This window comes from Prunus avium, chromosome 8 (genome assembly GCF_965620075.1).
Source record: "Prunus avium chromosome 8, drPruAviu1.hap1.1, whole genome shotgun sequence".
Classification (NCBI taxonomy): domain Eukaryota; kingdom Viridiplantae; phylum Streptophyta; class Magnoliopsida; order Rosales; family Rosaceae; genus Prunus; species Prunus avium.
Window position 1 is genome coordinate 5,911,665 of NC_142291.1, and position 17,664 is coordinate 5,929,328.

Genomic DNA, 17,664 nt, shown 5'->3' on the forward strand with positions numbered 1-17,664 from the left:
AAGAAGTTAAAAGCCTTTTTGTTATGTTGTAAATGGACTTTGGATGTGTTTCTAAAGTCCATTTCATATAGAGTTTTTTTATAATTTGGGCTCCTATATTGGGTATAATAGTGAATCTTCCTTCAAATAATTGGCCTGACGACACACTCAAAAGAACTTGTCAGAAATGAAATGATGCCCTCTTTCTTCTTCATTGAAAAGCAAAAGAAATGACTCATTGATGCACAAAGACTTGGACTCCCATTGTTGACGTTGGAGATAGCTGACAATAGAAACCGTTGTTAGCAATAGTCAATTAATGAGGATTAGTGGAATGTTTGGCACCTACAATGTTTGGGGGCTTGACTAGGTTGGTAGCCTACCATAATTTGGGAGCTTGACCTTAGGTGCCTAACATTGTGGGCTTGACTTTATAATTAATGTTTTAGGAACTTGTATATATATGTTGATTGTAAGTAATGAAAGATTAAGTGAAAACCAGAAAATACTCTACAAATATTCAGTTGAGTATTTGGATTTTTGAATATTTAATTAGCGAAGTTCTTGTTTCATTGAGTAGTGTTTACAGCAGAAGCAGCAGATTTCCAATGGCGTTGAGCACCCAAAGAGCCTCTGATCCTTCAGCTGATCAGTCAGCTCCTCCTCAATGGAACTACGATGTGTTTTTGAGTTTCAGGGGTGTAGACACTCGAAATAGCTTTGTGTCCCATTTATACCACGAATTGCAGCACAGGGGCATTAAAACATTCAAGGATGATCCAAAGCTTGAAAGAGGGACAACCATTTCTTCAGAGCTCCTCAAAGCAATCCAAGAATCGAGGCTTGCAATCGTTGTTCTCTCGCCAAACTATGCTTCTTCTTCCTGGTGCTTGGATGAACTTACAAAGATTCTCCAATGCATGAAATCCAACAGCACAGTTCTGCCTGTGTTTTTTAACGTAGATCCCTCCGATGTGCGAAAACAAAGCGGCAGTTTTGCAGGGGCGTTCGCTGAGCATGAGAAAAGGTTTAGGGAAGACATAGAAAAGGTGAAGCGCTGGAGAGCTGCTTTAACAGAAGTTGCCAATTTATCGGGGTTGGATTCAAATAAGATTCAGTAAGCAACTTCTCCATATATACTTGGGTTTTTCGTAAGCCAATTTTCACTTTGATGTACCTTTAGACCATTGTTCTTAATCATTGTTCATTGTTCATTGTTCTTCCTTATACTTTTGACTTAATCATTGTTCTTCCTTGTAGGTGTGAAAGAAAGCTCATTGAAAAGATTGTTGATTGGGTGTGGGGGAAAGTGCATCGCACATTCAAATTGTTAGATTCCACAGAGTTAGTGGGAATTAAGTTTACACGTGAGCAAATGGATTTGCTTTTAGATCCTACAGATGATGTTCGCTTTGTAGGGATATGGGGGATGGGAGGCATTGGCAAGACAACCATTGCTAGGCTTGTTTATGAAAGCATTTCTATTCATTTTGAAGTTAGCTGCTTTCTTGCTAGTGTTAGAGAGGCTTCTGAAGGTAATCGTCTTGTTGATCTACAAAGACAGCTTCTTTTCCCTATCTTGAAGAAACAAATTACTCGAGTTTTGAATGAAGACTGGGGGACCCATTTCATTAAGAATTGCTTATGTAATAAAAAGGTTCTTCTCATTCTTGATGATGTGAATGCATCAAGCCAACTAGAGAAATTTGCTAAGGAAAAGGATTGGTTTGGTAAGGGGAGTATAATCATCATTACAACTAGAGATGAACGGTTGGTTAAAAAGCATGATATGGCGATATCATATAAGGTAGAGGGATTAGGTGATGATGATGAGGCTCTTACGCTCTTTAGTCTGAACGCCTTTAAAAAATTTGAGCCTGAGGAAGGTTTTTGGGAATTGTCTGAGTGCTTTGTAAATTATGCTAGAGGCCTTCCATTAGCTCTTAAAATTTTGGGATGCTCTGTGTATAAGAGAGATCGAGATGAATGGAAAAATGAATTGGATAAGCTACGGAAAATTCCTAAGACAGAAATTTTCGATTTGCTCAAAATCAGTTTTGATAGACTAGATGAGACGAACAAGAATATATTTCTTGATGTTGCATTTTTCCTTAAGGGGAAGGACAAGAATAAAGTAATTGAAATACTAGAGAGTTGTGACCGTTGTGGTGGGATAAATGCTCTCGTTGAGAAGTCGCTCTTAACTGTTGAGATTTCAACCAACATTGTTTGGATGCATGATTTGATACAAGAAATGGCATTTCAAATTGTTCATCAAGAGTCAACTGAGCCTGGTGGACGCAGTCGATTGTATCATCGTAACGACATCATTCATGTATTGATAAACAATACGGTAAGAAATGTAGAAAATACCAATTTTTTATTATAATAAATGTGATTTCTTTTTCATTCAATATTAGTCTAAAATGTGGAATTAACTTTTCCCTTGCTATTCTTTATTACAGGCAACTAACAAAATTCAAGGCATTGCCTTAAGCATGGCAAAACTTGAAAAGGCGGATTGGAATTGTGAAGCATTCTCTAAGATGATTAACCTGAAATTTCTTGAAGTTGATAATGTGATCATTTCCTCGATCCCCAGAATTCTTCCTAATTCCTTAAGAATTATGAAATGGAATTGGTATTCTTCCAAATATCTCCCATCAAATTTTCAACCGAATAAACTTGTTTCACTTAAGATGCAGTGCAGTGAACTAGTTCGGCTCTGGGATGAAAGAATTGTAAGATTGCTGACCATATGCCATTATATATTCTACTATAAGTTTTCTTGTTGCTAATTATATATTCTACTATTTTTCATGTAATATTGTACAGGACTTGCCCAATTTGAAATACATGGACCTTAGTTGGTCTCTAAACTTGGCAACAACCCCAAATTTCACTGGCATTCCAGAACTCCAGGTGTTGAATCTTGAAGGGTGTGAGAATTTAGTTGAGATTCACCCGTCCATTGCATATCTCAAATGGCTTACAAAATTAATATTAGATGGATGCAAAAGTGTTAAGAGTCTTCCAAGTGAGGTAGAAATGGATTCTCTTGTGTCTTTCAGTCTTGAAAGTTGCTCAAAACTGAAAAAGATTCCAGAATTTTCAGGACAAATGGAAAATTTGTCAACTCTTAATTTAAACGGGACACCCATTGAGAAATTACCTTCATCAATTGGACGTCTTGTTGGCCTTACTATTCTGAACATAGGCAATTGTGAAAATCTCTTGGGTCTTCCGAGTGAAATTTGTAATTTGAAGTCTCTTGTAGGGCTCTGGGCAGATGGATGCTCTTACAGTGACGAACGCCCAAAAATCTACTGGTGGCCCGATTCAAAGATCAATATGCTGCCTAATAAATCAGAGCGTAAAAAATCAAGGTTTTGGGGGGGCCTCCAAAGAAAGGCTTTTGCGTTGGGTTCGCTACATGGTTTATGGTCTTTGAAGTATTTGACTGTGAGTGATTGTGGTCTTTGTGAAGGGGATATTCCCGTTGATATTGGCTGCTTGTCCTCTTTAGAACAATTAGTCCTTAGTCGAAACAATTTTGTTAGCCTTCCTGCAAGCATTGGATGTCTTCCTAAGCTTGTGACATTTTTCGTGGATGGGTGCCAAAGGCTTCAACAATTGCCCCATCTCCGCTTTGGATTGGTTGATAATGAAGGCTTCTGCGTTATTCGAATAGACACAGACAATTGCACTTCCTTAAAAATGTTTCCAAAGTTGAGCATAAAAAACGGAAGTTATGTTAACTTGAGTTGTGCGAATTGCTACGGATTGGTTGAGAATGATGGCTGCGATGATAGTATAATACTTGGAATGCTCAAGATTGCTCTGGATCGGAGATTCGTTGAGGTTCTCTCTCTGTCTCTCTAATCTCTCTTTGTTTGCTATAATAATAATAAATAATCAAGTTACTAACCTATACATGGTACAGGTACCTTTAATCAATTCTCTCTCGATTGCTCAGTATTGCTCTGGATTGGAGATTCCCAAGTGTATTCGCGTTTTGCAATTTGTAACACCTGGAAGTAGAATTCCAGAGTGGTTCAATAATCAAAGTGTAGGAGATTCCTTAATTGTGGAGCTACCTCCATGTACCACGTCGATTTGGATTGCTTTTTGTGCTGTCTTTGAAGAAGAAGGTGCCCCTGTGGTTCACCCAAATCCGCTTTATGACATTTCTACCTATTTTCAAATTGAATGTCGCTTAGGAGAAGGTGCCCCTGTGAGTAGTGATTACATTCAAAAAGGCCATTTTGTGTCACCTCACCTTTGGGTATCTTGTGTATATCATTATGGAGTCGACAAAAAATGCAGTCAGATGAAGATTTCATTCCAAACTTTTTATGACGTTCTTTCTTGCCCCTCGGACAGAATATATTGCTCAGGCATAAAGAAGTGTGGGTTACGTTTGGTGCACAAGCAAGACATGGAAGAACTCAACCAAATCATGATGATGAACCACTCCATCAACATCAGCACAAAAGCTACTTCTCCTCACAATTCAGCTGATGCAAGTGCAAGCTCTCACCAAAAATCTCTTTGCCGCAAAACCTATGCTCTTTCCAAATGGTTTTTAACAAAACTTGTAAAGATTTTCTCCCTCTTTTCAGCAACTTCAGTTTTTATGAAATCTTTCAACAATAGCGAACAATGGGGGTGCATAGGACTTTTGATTTGGAGGGTAACCACTTTGATTTCCTACTTAGGCCTTGCACCCTCTTATTTTTCGCTATTGTTGAAAAGTTTAATAAAAACTGTGATTCTTAAAAGAGCAGCTAAATTTTTGCGACCTTTGTTAAAAACGTCGCCTCCTCAAATGTCTGCACATAAATACTTGAAAGGCTAATGACGGTCTTCTCACCATTGATATTAGTAAGTTCTCATCAGTATCTTTTCTAGCCAGACATTTACCATTAGATTCATCACTTACTGTTTCGTGGATGACATTTGCCATTCATTTGAACAAAGTATCTGTTAACATACTACAAATCAGTAAGTATGTTCAGATAGACTTTTTATTAGACCTACCTGATCAAAAGTAGTGGCGTGCTTATTGGCTAGGTTCGCATGAAATTTGCACTTCAAGAGCTACAAGCTCTTTAGACCTAGCTTTGTTATAATGGTTTGATTCTTATTGACACAACTTAGATGACTATTTCAACTGCTATATTCTGTTGTGTGCAAGATGGAATAAGCCAACAAGAATTTTCAATCATAAGCTTCGCATTGAGATGGAATAAGCCAACAAGAATTTTCAATCATAAGCTTCGCATTGAGAATTGAGCGTATCTGCAACCGATCAATTGCTTTGTAAGGATTCCTATTTTGTCTGCTTCACTTCATCTCCTTGATAGTTTGTGCAATCTCCTTCAATTATGTAATCTTCTCTTATATTAGCATATCTAAGTTTTAAATTACCTTATGTAACATAATGGAATTCTGAGAGGTTCATTAAACCATCATATAAGCGAGCGTCGTCTTAGACGACAATTTTTCACCGTGGTCAATATGTTGAGTAGAATTGGGCAATGCTAGTTGTATCTTGAAATAAACAAACTATAATAACTTTTTTTATTATCAAAATATTTGGAGAACTGGATTTATGAATGAGTTGTAGGTGTCAATCTAGTCAAAATGATGTACTCACATTTCCACGAAAGCAGAGAATGACATTTTCACACTAGGGAAATCATTCTGGAGCTATAAGAAGACTGACATTACTACATATGCTATAGTGTATATTAAAGTTACAAAAAATTATTCTGGATCAACCAGGCTAAAAGGCAGTATGCAACAAACACAACCCAATCAAGCACAACTGAGGGCCGAACAAACAACCAATGTAATTCAAACCAGAAGTTATGGATCCAAAAGTTGACAGTGATTTTAATGTCATTGTCTTATATATACAATTAAGAACGAAAATAGAGATCCAAGTAGGATTGTAATGTGGAAGAGCATAAAACTTCAAACATTCAAGATTGAGGCAGATTTAGCTAACATGTACTTCTTGAATCAAAGTACCAAGATAAGAAAAAAGCTAGAACTCTTTATGCTGTTTTATTAAGTCCTATAAGCTAAAGGCATTTAAGGCATCAAGTAGTAGAAACATATTCCACAATACCGCTATATACATAGAAAAAAAAAATTGAAAAATAATGTAACTATTTATAAACCAGTTAATTTACCGTCTGGATGCATTTTATATAATGCATCGGTTGATAATCACCCATTTATCAATCTATTGTTTTGAATCTTAATGTTGCAACAAGATGATCTTAGGAATGTTGTTTCCGAGGTTTGGTATTTCAGAACCAATTTATCATCAAAATTCAGTTGATACTGAATCAAATTATTTTTAACAAAATTTGAGAAACAAAAAGGCCTTACAAGGGAAAGCATCAATGGCGCATTTCACCAACCATACTTTTTCAGCAAATCTCCGGTTCTCTTCCTCATCCGAGTAAAAATTATTACCACCAGAAATGTTCAATTTTTGGGAACTGTTCAATTTTTGGACCCACCGTGGAGGATCTCTCAAAACCAAGGTTATCAAGACGGTTATAACAGCTACTCCAAGCAAGATTTTTGTCATCGGTTGGATCAAGGAATCCTGCATTTAGAGAAGAATTAAGTAGGAAAACTAGTACCAAAAGACATATCACATGTCACTGCAACATTCCAATGTCTGCAACATAATGCATATCAAAGAATCTTGTGGCAAATAAATTGTAAACAGTCCACCTACAGAACATTCCTTTACATGAGAGAAAATCAAATTATTTGGCTTTTAGAAGGAAATGCGAGGGTGGAAAGACAAAAGATACAGGGGATCCGGATAGACTACTTATGAAATAGACAAAAGAACACATAAGAAAGTATGTGGTCACTACTACAAAAAGTACAAAAGACGACCATAAAACAACGACGGTAGATCAAAAAACCGTCGTATTTTAAAAGACGACGGTAATCACTAGTAAAAAAAAACCCTTGCGCGACCAACTTTTGCGCGACGAAAGCCAAAACTTCGTCGCTAAAAGTCTTACACGACTAAATTTTGCGCAACGAAACACAATCGTCGCCCAAAGTCACTTTGCGCGACGACAAAACATCGTCACACAAAGTCTTTGCAAAAATAAATAAAATAAAAAAATTATTTTTTAAAATCTTTGCATGACTTTGCGCGACCAATTACTAAACTTCGTTGCACAAAGTATTGCACTACCAAGTGTGATTCGTTGCGCAAAGTCTTTACAAAAATAAATAAAATAAAAAAATTATTTTTTAAAATATTTGCATGACTTTGGGCGACGAAGTACTGAACTTTGTTGCACAAATTATTGCGCTACCAAGTGTGGTTCGTCGCGCAAAGTCTTTACAAAAATAAATAAATTAAAATAAATTATTTTAAAAAATATTTGCATGACTTTGCGTGACCAATTACTAAACTTCATTGCGCAAAGTACTGTGCTACCAAGAGTGATTCGTCGCGCAAAGTCTTTACCAAAATAAATAAAATAAAATAATTATTTTTTAAAATCTTTGCATGACGTAATCCAAATATTTCGTCACCTAAACCAATTTATTTTTGTTTTTTTATTTTATATGCATAACACTTAAGAAATTAAACGGTATATATATTTATTAAGTAGCTTTAAATTTATTATTTTAGCTCGGATCGGATTTTTGTTAGAAAATTATATTATTGTAGTTCGAATTGGGTTTTTGTTAGAAAATATATATTTTAAATTGACGATCGAATTAGTTCATTGTATTCATATATGGTCAAGGAGTGTAGCTGTAAAAAATCATCAAAATCGAAATTGAAATAACCATTAAATCGTGATTTTTCATTTATAACCGTCGAAATGTTTTGTCCCATTACTTGATCTCTGAATGTTTGTTTTTTCCGATTTTTGGCGTATATGATCTCGAAGTATAAACAAACAAGTTTGACGGTTGGATCGTTGAAACTAGTTTCGTAGAATGCGTATACCATCAAAACAATATATTCACTAACAATTAAGAATTTATTTATACTTTTATTAAATATAACATAAGATTTTGTGGTATCCATTAGTGTAAATATTTTAAATTGACGATCGAATGCAGTCATTGTATTCATATAGGGTCAAGGAGTGTAGCTGTACAAAATCATCAAAATCAGAGTTGAAATAACCGTTAAATCTTGATTTTTCGTTTTTAACCGTCGAAATGTTTTGTCCCGTTACTTGATCTCTGAATGTTTTTTTTTCCAATTTTTGGCTTGTATGATCCCAAAGTATAAACAAACAAGTTTGATGGTTAGATCGTTGGAACTAGTTTCGTAGAATGCGTATGCCATCAAAACAATGTATTCACTAACAATTAAGAGTTAGTTTGATGGTTAGATCGTAGAACTAGTTTCATCTCATTGCCCATGACCGGACAATGACCAACTTGGACCCAAGACTCACACAACAGAACATCTTCCATGGTTGTCCATGTTGCTCCGGCTTCGATGGAAGATGCCATAAGATGGTGAATAAAAATGAAAATTGAAAGTGAAGAAAATTTTGTGTACAAAGTGAAAAATAATAGAAGAAGAAGAAAATGTGTGAGGATTTGGTGTTGAAAGTGATCAACATTGGTAGGTATTTATAGATAAAAATCCCAGAATTTTTTGGTACTTTTTTTTATAAAAAAAAATTGATTTGAGGGGAAAAAAATGATTGGAGCGACCAAAACACACCACGTGGCGTGTTACCGTTGGTGGACGTCAGGGTTGACGCCAGCCTGGCGTCAGCGCTGACGTCAGCTGCCTTCAGGCTCCAACTCGAGCTAGTTTTGCCTGCGAGCTGGCCCTGTCTCGTGGGACCCACGGCTTGCCCGGGCAAGCTTGGCCCGCTGGAAGCTCGCGCTTGGGCTTGGGCCCTGTCCTGCTAGGGCTGGGGGCGACAAATGGAAACGCTCTAAGCAAAGCTTGTTGCATGATTTTTTATCAACTCGAGGGGATGGAAAGTAGTTGCGTGCTTATTAGCCAAGTTCACATGAAATTTGCACGTCAAGATCTACAAGCTCATTAGACCTAACTTCGTTATAATCGCTTGGTTTTTATTGACACAATGAACTATAGCATTCTCAATAAGCTATTTATTTTCAATGTCTAAGTCGTAAAATGGTATTTTCATTAACTTTTTCTGTTAAATGTAGGGGCAAAATGGTATTTTTGTATTATTTTTGTATTATCTCAATAAGCTATTATTTTTGTATTAACATTTGCAATTTTAGTTTCTTTAGAGTTGTGCAGTACATATTGTTTCTTTAGAGTTGAATTACTCCGTTTCTCTCTGCTGAATTGGAAGTACAAAGTAATACCATGAAAAAATACATGTTCGAGACTATCTAAATTTCCCCGAAACTTGTTTTGTTGCTTATATTCCTTCAACTCCCGTATTTTTCCTCAGCTTTATTTACCCCCTAAAAAAGAAAATATCTTCAAATTTCAATCCTTTTCATTTTTCATTGAGTAGTGTTTGCAGAAGCAGCAACAAATTGTCAATGGCGTTGAGCACCCAGAGAGCCTCTGCTTTTCATCCTTCAGCTCATCAGTCGGCTCCTACTCAATGGAACTACGATGTGTTTTTGAGTTTCAGGGGTGTAGACACTCGAAATAGCTTTGTGTCCCATTTATACTACGAATTGCAGCACAGGGGCATAAAAACATTCAAGGATGATCCAAAGCTTGAAAGAGGGAAAACCATTTCTTTAGAGCTCCTCAAAGCAATCCAAGAATCAAGGCTTGCAATCGTTGTTCTCTCGCCAAACTATGCTTCTTCTTCCGGGTGCTTGGATGAACTTACAAAGATTCTCCAATGCATGAAATCCAACGGCACAGTTCTGCCTGTGTTTTATAATGTGGATCCCTCCGTTGTGCGAAAACAAAGCAGCAGTTTTGCAGGGGCGTTCGCTGAGCATGAGAAAAGGTTTAGGGAAGACATAGAAAAGGTGAAGCGCTAGAGAGCTGCTTTAACAGAAGTTGCCAATTTATCTGGGTTAGATTCAAAGAATCAGTAAGCAACTTCTCCATATATACTTGGGTTATGTCTATGGCTTATACTTTTGACTTAATCATTGTTCTTCCTTGTATGTGTGAAAGAAAGCTCATCGAACAGATTGTTGAATGGGTGTGGGGGAAAGTGCATCGCACATTCAAATTGTTAGATTCCACAGAGTTAGTGAGCAAATGGATTTGCTTTTAGATCCTACAGATGATGTTCGCTTTGTAGGGTGATGGGGGATGGGAGGCATTGGCAAGACAACCATTGCTAGGCTTGTTTATGAAAGCATTTCTATTCATTTTGAAATTAGCTGCTTTCTTGCTAATGTTAGAGAGGCTTCTGAAGGTAATCGTCTTGTTGATCTACAAAAATAGCTTCTTTCCCCGATCTTGAAGGAACAAATTACTCAAGTTTGGGATGAACAGTGGGGGACCTATTTCAGTAAGAATTGCTTATGTAATAAAAAGGTTCTTCTCATTCCTGATGATGTGAATGCATCAAGCCAACTAGAGAAATTTGCTAGGGAAAAGGATTGGTTTGGTAAGGGGAGTATAATCATCATTACAACTAGAGATGAACGGTTGGTTAAAAAGCATGATATGGAGATATCATATAAGGTAGAGGGATTAGATGATGATGAGGCTCTTAAGCTCTTTAGTCGGAATGCCTTTAAAAAATTTGAGCCTGTGGAAGGTTTTTGGGAATTGTGCAAGTGCTTTGTAAATTATGCTGGAGGCCTTCCATTAGCTCTTAAAATTTTGGGATGCTCTGTGTATAAGAGAGATCAAGATGAATGGGAAAGTGAATTGGATAAGCTATGGAAAATTCCCGAGTCAACAATTTTCGATTTGCTCAAAATAAGTTATGATGGACTAGATGAGGAGAACAAGAATATATTTCTCGATGTTGCATTTTTCCTTAAGGGGAAGGACAAGAAGAAAGTAATTGAATACTAGACAGTTGTGACCGTTGTGGTGGGATAAATGCTCTCGTTGAGAAGTCGCTCTTAACTATTGATATTTCAAACAACATTGTTGGGATGCATGATTTGATACAAGAAATGGCATTTAAAATTGTTCGTCAAGAGTCTCCTGAAGAGCCCGGTAGATGCAGTCGATTGTGTCATCCTAATGACATCATTCATGTATTAATAAACAATACGGTAAGAAGTTATGTAGAAAATAGCAATTTTTTTTTTTTTAAGGAAATATAATTTCTTTTAAACTCAATATTAGACTTAAATGTGGAATTAACTTGTCCTTTACTATTCTTTATTACAGGGAACTAACAAAATTCAAGGCGTCGCCTTAAGCATGGCAGAACTTGGAAAGGCGGATTGGAATTGTGAAGCATTCTCTAAGATGATTAACCTGAAATTTCTTGAAGTTAATAATGTGATCATTTCTTCAATGTCAATCCCCAGAATTCTTCCTAATTCCTTAAGAATTATGAAATGGAATTGGTATTCTTCCAAATATCTCCCATCAAATTTTCAACCGAATAAACTAGTTTCGCTTAAGATGCGGGACAGCAAACTAGTTGGGCACTGGGATGAAAGAATTGTAAGATAACTAACCATATGCCATCTCACGAATTTTTTGAAAGAAAAGAGTAGAAGTTTAAGTTTTCTGGTTGCTAATTATATATTCTACTGTTTTTCATGTAATAATATGCCATCTCAAATGTTTGCACATAAATACTTGAAAGGCTAATGACGGTATTCTCGCAATTGATATTAGTAAGTTCCCATCACTATCTTTTCTAGCCATACATTTACCATAAGTATGTTCAGATAGACTGAATTGTTTTTTATTAGACCTAGCTGATCAAAAGTAGTCAACTCAAATTTGGGGTCTTGATACAGGATTTGGAGCTGATCAAAAGTAGTTGCGTGCTTATTGGCCAGGTTCGCATGAAACTTGCACCTCAAGAGCTACAAGCTCATTAGACCAAGCTTTGTTATAATTGTTTGATTCTTATTAACACAACTTACGTTACTAATTCAACTCCTCTATTTTGTTGTGTGCAGGATGGAATAAGCCAACAAGAATTTTCAATCATAAGCTTAGCATTGAGAATTGATCGTATCTGCAATCGATCAACTGCTTTGTCGGGATTCCTACTTTGTTTGCTTCACTTCATCTCCTTGATAGTTTGTACAATCTCCTTCAATTATGCATATCTAAGTTTTAAATTACCTTATGTAACATAATGGAATTCTAAGAGGTTCATTAAACCGTCGTATAAGTGAGGTCGCCTGAGACTACAATTACAATTTTTCCCCATGGTCAATATGTTGAGTAGAATTGGGCAGTGCTAGTTGTATCTTGAAATAAACAAACTATAATAACTTTTTTTTATTAAAATATTTGGAGAACTGGATTTATGAGGTACTACATGATTTATGAATTAGTTATTAGTAGTAGAGAATTGGTCAATCTAGTCAAAATGTATGTACTCACATTTCCACGAAAGCAGAGGATGACATTACAAACATCCAATGTAATTCAAACCAGAAGTTATGGATCCAAAAGTTGACAGTGATTTTAACGTCACTGTAATGCAGAAAGAAAATATAGATCCAAGCAGGATTGTAATGCAGAAGAGCATGTACTTCTTGAATCAAAGTACCAAGTGAAGAAAAACGCTAGCACTTTTACGCTGTTTTATTAAGTCCTATAAGCTAAAGGTATTTAAGGCATCAAGTAGTAGAAATATATTCCACAATACCACCATATACATAGAAAAATAATTGAAAATTAATGTAACTATTTATAAACCAGTTAATTTACCGTCCGGATGCATTTTATATAATGCATCGGTTGATAATCACCCATTTATCAATCTATTGTTTTGAATCTTAATGTTGCAACAAGATGATCTTAGGAATGTTGTTTCTGAGGTTTGGTATTTCAGACACAATTTAAGTTTGTTGCTAATCAATTTATCTTTCAGTGCAGCTTGTCACCAATTTCAGTTATGACGACGTCCAAATGAGCATCACTTGCTTCATCGTCAAAATTCAGTTGATACTGAATCAAATTCTTTTTGACAAAATTTGAGAAACAAAAAGGCCTTACAAAGGAAAGCATCAATGGCACCTTTCACCAACCATACTTTTTCAGCAAATCTCCGGTTCTCTTCCTCATCCGAAGAAAAACTATTACCACCAGAGCAATGATCCAAGGAGGAAAATTTCCGCCAGAAATGTTCAATTTTTGGACCCACTGTGGAGGATCTCTCAAAACCAAGGTTATCAAGACGGTTATAACAGCTACTCCAAGCAAGATTTTTGTCACCGGTTGGATCAAGGAATCCTGCATTCAGAGAAGAATTAAGTAGGAAAACTAGCACCAAATGACATATCACATGTCACTGCAACATTCCGCTGTCTGCAACATAATGCATATCAAAGAATCTGGGGGCAAATAAATTGTAAACAGTCCACCTGCAGAGCATTCCTTTACATGGGAGAAAATCCAATTATTTGCCTTTTAGAAGGAAATGTGAGGGTGGAAAGACAAAAGATGCAGGAGATCCTAACAGACTGCTCATGAAATAGACAAAAAACACATAAGAAAGTATGTGGTGCACAACTTTCTGTGGTGCTGTGCTAATAGCAACAGTTTCTGACCCTAAAAATGAAAAACAGGCGAAGTACCCACCGTAACAATGCTGTGAAATCCTATTTCTTTTAGGAATATGTAGTTGTAAAACTCAGTGTCTATGATATAAATGAACAAAACCTATAAGATGAATCCTGCAGGTTCTTTACGGGATCTTTTGCCATTTTGACTTTTAGGAAAGTGGTCCTGTTTTTGTCAGATGAACGCCAAGAAACCCCGAACTATAGGAACCCATTTTGGATTGTCTCCCTATGAGTTGCTGCTTCAACTTTCGAAATGAAATTTATGCTTCATGTTTTGACTTGTGAAAATCAACTTCATGGAATCTTTAAATTAACTTTTGGGTAAGAGTTCCTTATGTGGTCTTGAGCTACTATCTTTGGTTCTTCCTTTAGCTATTGTTTTCTTGTGTCCCAAATATGTGGATTTTCATGTTTGTTATACAATATTTGAGTTTAATTCAGCATATCTTCAGTTCAAATGCATCTCCCTTTCTCTCAGCTGTTTCTCATGCTTGTTCATCTTCGCCTCTAATCTCTTCTCTTCAGTATCTCTGGATTTCCTATGGAAATATCCAAAATTACTTCAAATTTTGGGTATTTCTTTTGGGTCTTTTCATTAAATTTTCTTTTATATTTCTAAGCTGAAATAGGCATACATAACTGTTTATATCTCAACCTAAACCTCAGACTGTTATCGTACGTCATCATGTGTGCAAAGAGAATTTGAACTGCAAGCGTCCTCTTTAGATTAAACACAGCTATTAGGTTATTATTTACCTAACCAAATTGGAGGACAATATTTTGTGCCTTTTTTTTTTTGGTACAAGTGATATTGAGGGAGTGGAAATTGAACCTAAGATCTCTCGTGTATGGATAAATGCTCTTAACCAACTGAATGTCATTACTTAATACCTGATACTGAAGAGAAATTTAATATGACTAATGGCTTGATTAAGGGACGAAGTCTTATTTTGAAAGATCAAATTATTACTTTGATACCAAATTTTCCAACAAATGAAAAAGAATTCTTTAAGAAAAATGCTGGGAAATCCTACTGTTTAGGAATATGTGGTTGTAAAACTCAGTGTCTATCATATAAATGATCAAAACCTATAAGATGAATCCGGCGAGTTCTTTAGGTGAACTCAATAGTCAAAATCATATCCATGCTTAGGCTGCAAACCATGAAAATATAAATTGCCTTAATAAAGCATTCTCAATATGAAAAATTCTGCATTAAATGTCAAACACTTCTCTATCTATTCTATCTCACACTCAAATTCAGTATCTCTTATGACCACATTAAAGTTACATTTATTTCTACCCAATGCAACCAAATTTTCTCGGCAACTAAACAGAAACTTACTTCGATTAATTTCACAAATTGGGTTTTCATAAATTTTAAAAAAAAAAAAAAGATATAGAAATGAAGTACCTTGGGCTCTCCGTCAATGTGAACCGTAGATCCATCTTTATAAGCCAGCATAGACCTGCCGTTCCTGGGGTTAAACCGGATCGGAACGCCGCGACCGGACCCGGTATTGAAAGCATAAAGCGATTTGAAGCCGTATTTGTCGAGAATGTCTCGGACCTCCAACTGGTTCTGGTCCCAACCCCCGAGGCTCGTCCTGAACGTGTCGATCGGGCCTTTGCCTCGCCGATACAAGTAGACCTCCACTTCTGGAACCTTCGTCCTCGCGGTTTTCGGATTCGGATTCGGATTCCGGGATGACCTGTCGGATTTCGGGTCCGATTCCTCGATTTCGCCGACTCTGTTGGTATCTTCTTTGTCGTCCATCTTTGTTTCTGGGTTTTGATTTTCTTTCTGTGAATATGGATCCGAGTTTTGTGTTGTGCTATTTATAGATTTTGTGCTTGGAGACGAAGAGCGGAGGCCCCGCGAAGAATAAAGAGGTCAACGCGCACAACAATATCCAGAGCAGGCTGTTTCACTTTGGTGCTGATTGGAAATAAGCGGCTTTTTTTTTTTTTTTTTTTTTTTTTTTTGGTGAACGAAATAAGCGGCTTTACCACCAAAATACTCTATTTCGCTTATTTAATACTCGTGATTAAAATAAGCTTTACTTTTTTTTTTTTTTTTTGATCAAAGTAAGATAACTTCATTGAATCAACAATGTCATAGTACAAAGAAAAACTGGACCTTAATAATGTAACAAATGTGGCCTCATTAAAACCTTGCCTTTAAAAACCCCCAAATGGGGAAAATCCAGTCAAGGAAAAAGAGTACCACTACATCACATCCAGCAGAAAATAATTAAGAAAATAATTTGTCACTGGCCAAAACATCAGAAATCCATAAAGGACCATCCTCTAACCAAACTTTGAAATCCTGAGTCAGAAGTGCCTGCTTAGCCAATAGATGAGCAACCTGATTACATTCCCGAGGAGCAAATTGACAGGAAATAAGAGTAAAATGATTAAAAAGGCCCTTGACTTCATCGACTAAAATAAGCTTTACAAACACCCAGAAAAATTACAAAAAATAAAAATATTTTCAATTCTAGACTCTTGAGCGTGATTGAAAAAGGCCTCTTGTGTTGTGAAGAAGCTAGTTTTGTTAATCATTTATCAATATTGTAGATTATAAGATATTTTATTAAAATGACGAAATTACATTGATAGTATGAAAATATGTGAAATGTCGAAATGAATTGTCATTCTTTCTAGTTCGGTTATAAAAGATTTTAATCGTTATAGTTGTTCGACATATGGATATTATTTTGTTTCTCTAATTTGCAGAATTTTAAATTCACATCATTATTTTCGGACCGCACATGATTGGGATTATGTCCTGTTGAGTTGTATTGCATTTTTTTTCTTATAAATTTTGCAATTAGCAACAAGAGAACTGATCACCAAAGTAAGTTAGAGATTTTAGACTTGACAATTTACATTTAGGAGTCTCGTGGTTGGAAATTACAAAACCAAACTAAATTATTTTAAAAAGAAAACATGCAAAATAAAGGGAGAAACCCTAAACCCTAAACAAATACAAAATATCACTTTACATAGCATACATAGATATTAGTGTACCTTTCATACAACTGATAAATAAAACCCTAACAAACAGCCCCAAATCCCAAATGGGGAACGATTTGGTGGGATCCAGACAGTAAACAAATACTCAAAAGGCTCCTCAATTAACACACAGGCCAACACAAGGACTACCTTGAGAGCTCAAAGTGAAACTAGTCACAGAAGTTCATGACACTACTCCTAATATTATTTTGGCTTAATTTTTGTTTTTCCCTTGACAAATCCAATAAATCTGAGCGTAGTGCTTGTTGTGTTGAATTTTTTTTGGAAAGGGAGTGTGTGGGAGTTGTTTATTTCAAGAATATGATGGATCCAACCAACTACATTTTTTTCATTATAATTAGGAAAAAAAAGGTGCATGATTCTACGAATTTCTTCTGAAAAAAAAAATATTTAAGAACCATAGCATTTCACGATTCATTGGTAAATCTACTTTGATTCTCTCTCAACCAATAATGTAAACCATTAATATGGTTAAAGCTAAACCATTTGAAGTTTAGATGCAGCATGGATTCTTTCTACTACTATGTTAGTTAATTATGCCGGTCTTAATTTACTCTTTTTTATTTATTCTTTATTCTTTATTTTTTTTAAATTATAATAATGTCCATGTGAATATAAATATGAATTTCACATAAGTTATATTTCTTTTTCCTTTTTTTTTATTTTTGTGTTTGAGCGGTGTTTTTGTCAATTTTTTTTTTAGTGAAGCATGTAACCCCAATTGTTTTTGGCATGGCTTTACTGTAGTAGAGACTAGCCCCTTGGCACATGCATAGTTATGTTCCATGAAAGTATGACCTATTATCTGATTTTGTTTTTATTTTTATTTTTTCTAATATGAAAAATTGTGAATTTATCATATTATCCTCATTTAATTAATAATTTCAATTCTTAATCTATATATATAAAGCAAAAGGCAGAGAATGGTAAAACATTCAAAATACC

The 17,664-nt window shown here is 35.6% G+C and overlaps 2 protein-coding genes and 1 pseudogene across 2 annotated transcripts; 2 read left to right on the plus strand and 1 right to left on the minus strand.

Moving 5' to 3' along the window:
* Positions 1-572: 572 nt before the first annotated feature.
* On the plus strand, positions 573-4,858 carry LOC110761542 (TMV resistance protein N-like). Its single transcript, XM_088244974.1, has 5 exons — positions 573-1,096; positions 1,240-2,332; positions 2,445-2,720; positions 2,815-3,840; positions 3,974-4,858. The coding sequence occupies exons 1-5, from the start codon at positions 588-590 to the stop codon at positions 4,835-4,837; spliced, it is 3,768 nt and encodes a 1,255-aa protein (XP_088101100.1). The 5' UTR covers positions 573-587; the 3' UTR covers positions 4,838-4,858.
* Positions 4,859-9,531: 4,673 nt separating this feature from the next.
* On the plus strand, positions 9,532-11,602 carry LOC110761544 (disease resistance protein Roq1 pseudogene; annotated as a pseudogene).
* A 1,064-nt stretch (positions 11,603-12,666) lies between these two features.
* On the minus strand, positions 12,667-15,635 carry LOC110761558 (uncharacterized). Its single transcript, XM_021964042.2, has 2 exons — positions 15,095-15,635; positions 12,667-13,348 (listed from the first exon to the last, which is right to left on the minus strand). Exons 1-2 carry the CDS (start codon positions 15,455-15,457, stop codon positions 13,136-13,138), a joined length of 576 nt encoding a protein of 191 aa, XP_021819734.2. The 5' UTR covers positions 15,458-15,635; the 3' UTR covers positions 12,667-13,135.
* Positions 15,636-17,664: the final 2,029 nt, after the last annotated feature.

What these genes read in the sequence shown, in the direction of transcription:
- LOC110761542 (XM_088244974.1), top strand. Translation starts at nt 588, where the DNA reads ATGGCGTTGAGCACCCAAAGAGCCTCTGATCCTTCAGCTGATCAGTCA. An exon ending in GGCTCTGGGATGAAAGAATT is followed by an intron (nt 2,721 to 2,814) that starts GTAAGATTGCTG and finishes AATATTGTACAG; the next exon opens with GACTTGCCCAATTTGAAATA. An exon ending in TGGATCGGAGATTCGTTGAG is followed by an intron (nt 3,841 to 3,973) that starts GTTCTCTCTCTG and finishes TCTGGATTGGAG; the next exon opens with ATTCCCAAGTGTATTCGCGT.
- LOC110761558 (XM_021964042.2), bottom strand. Translation starts at nt 15,457, where the DNA reads ATGGACGACAAAGAAGATACCAACAGAGTCGGCGAAATCGAGGAATCG. An exon ending in ACATTGACGGAGAGCCCAAG is followed by an intron (nt 13,349 to 15,094) that starts GTACTTCATTTC and finishes CTCTGAATGCAG; the next exon opens with GATTCCTTGATCCAACCGGT.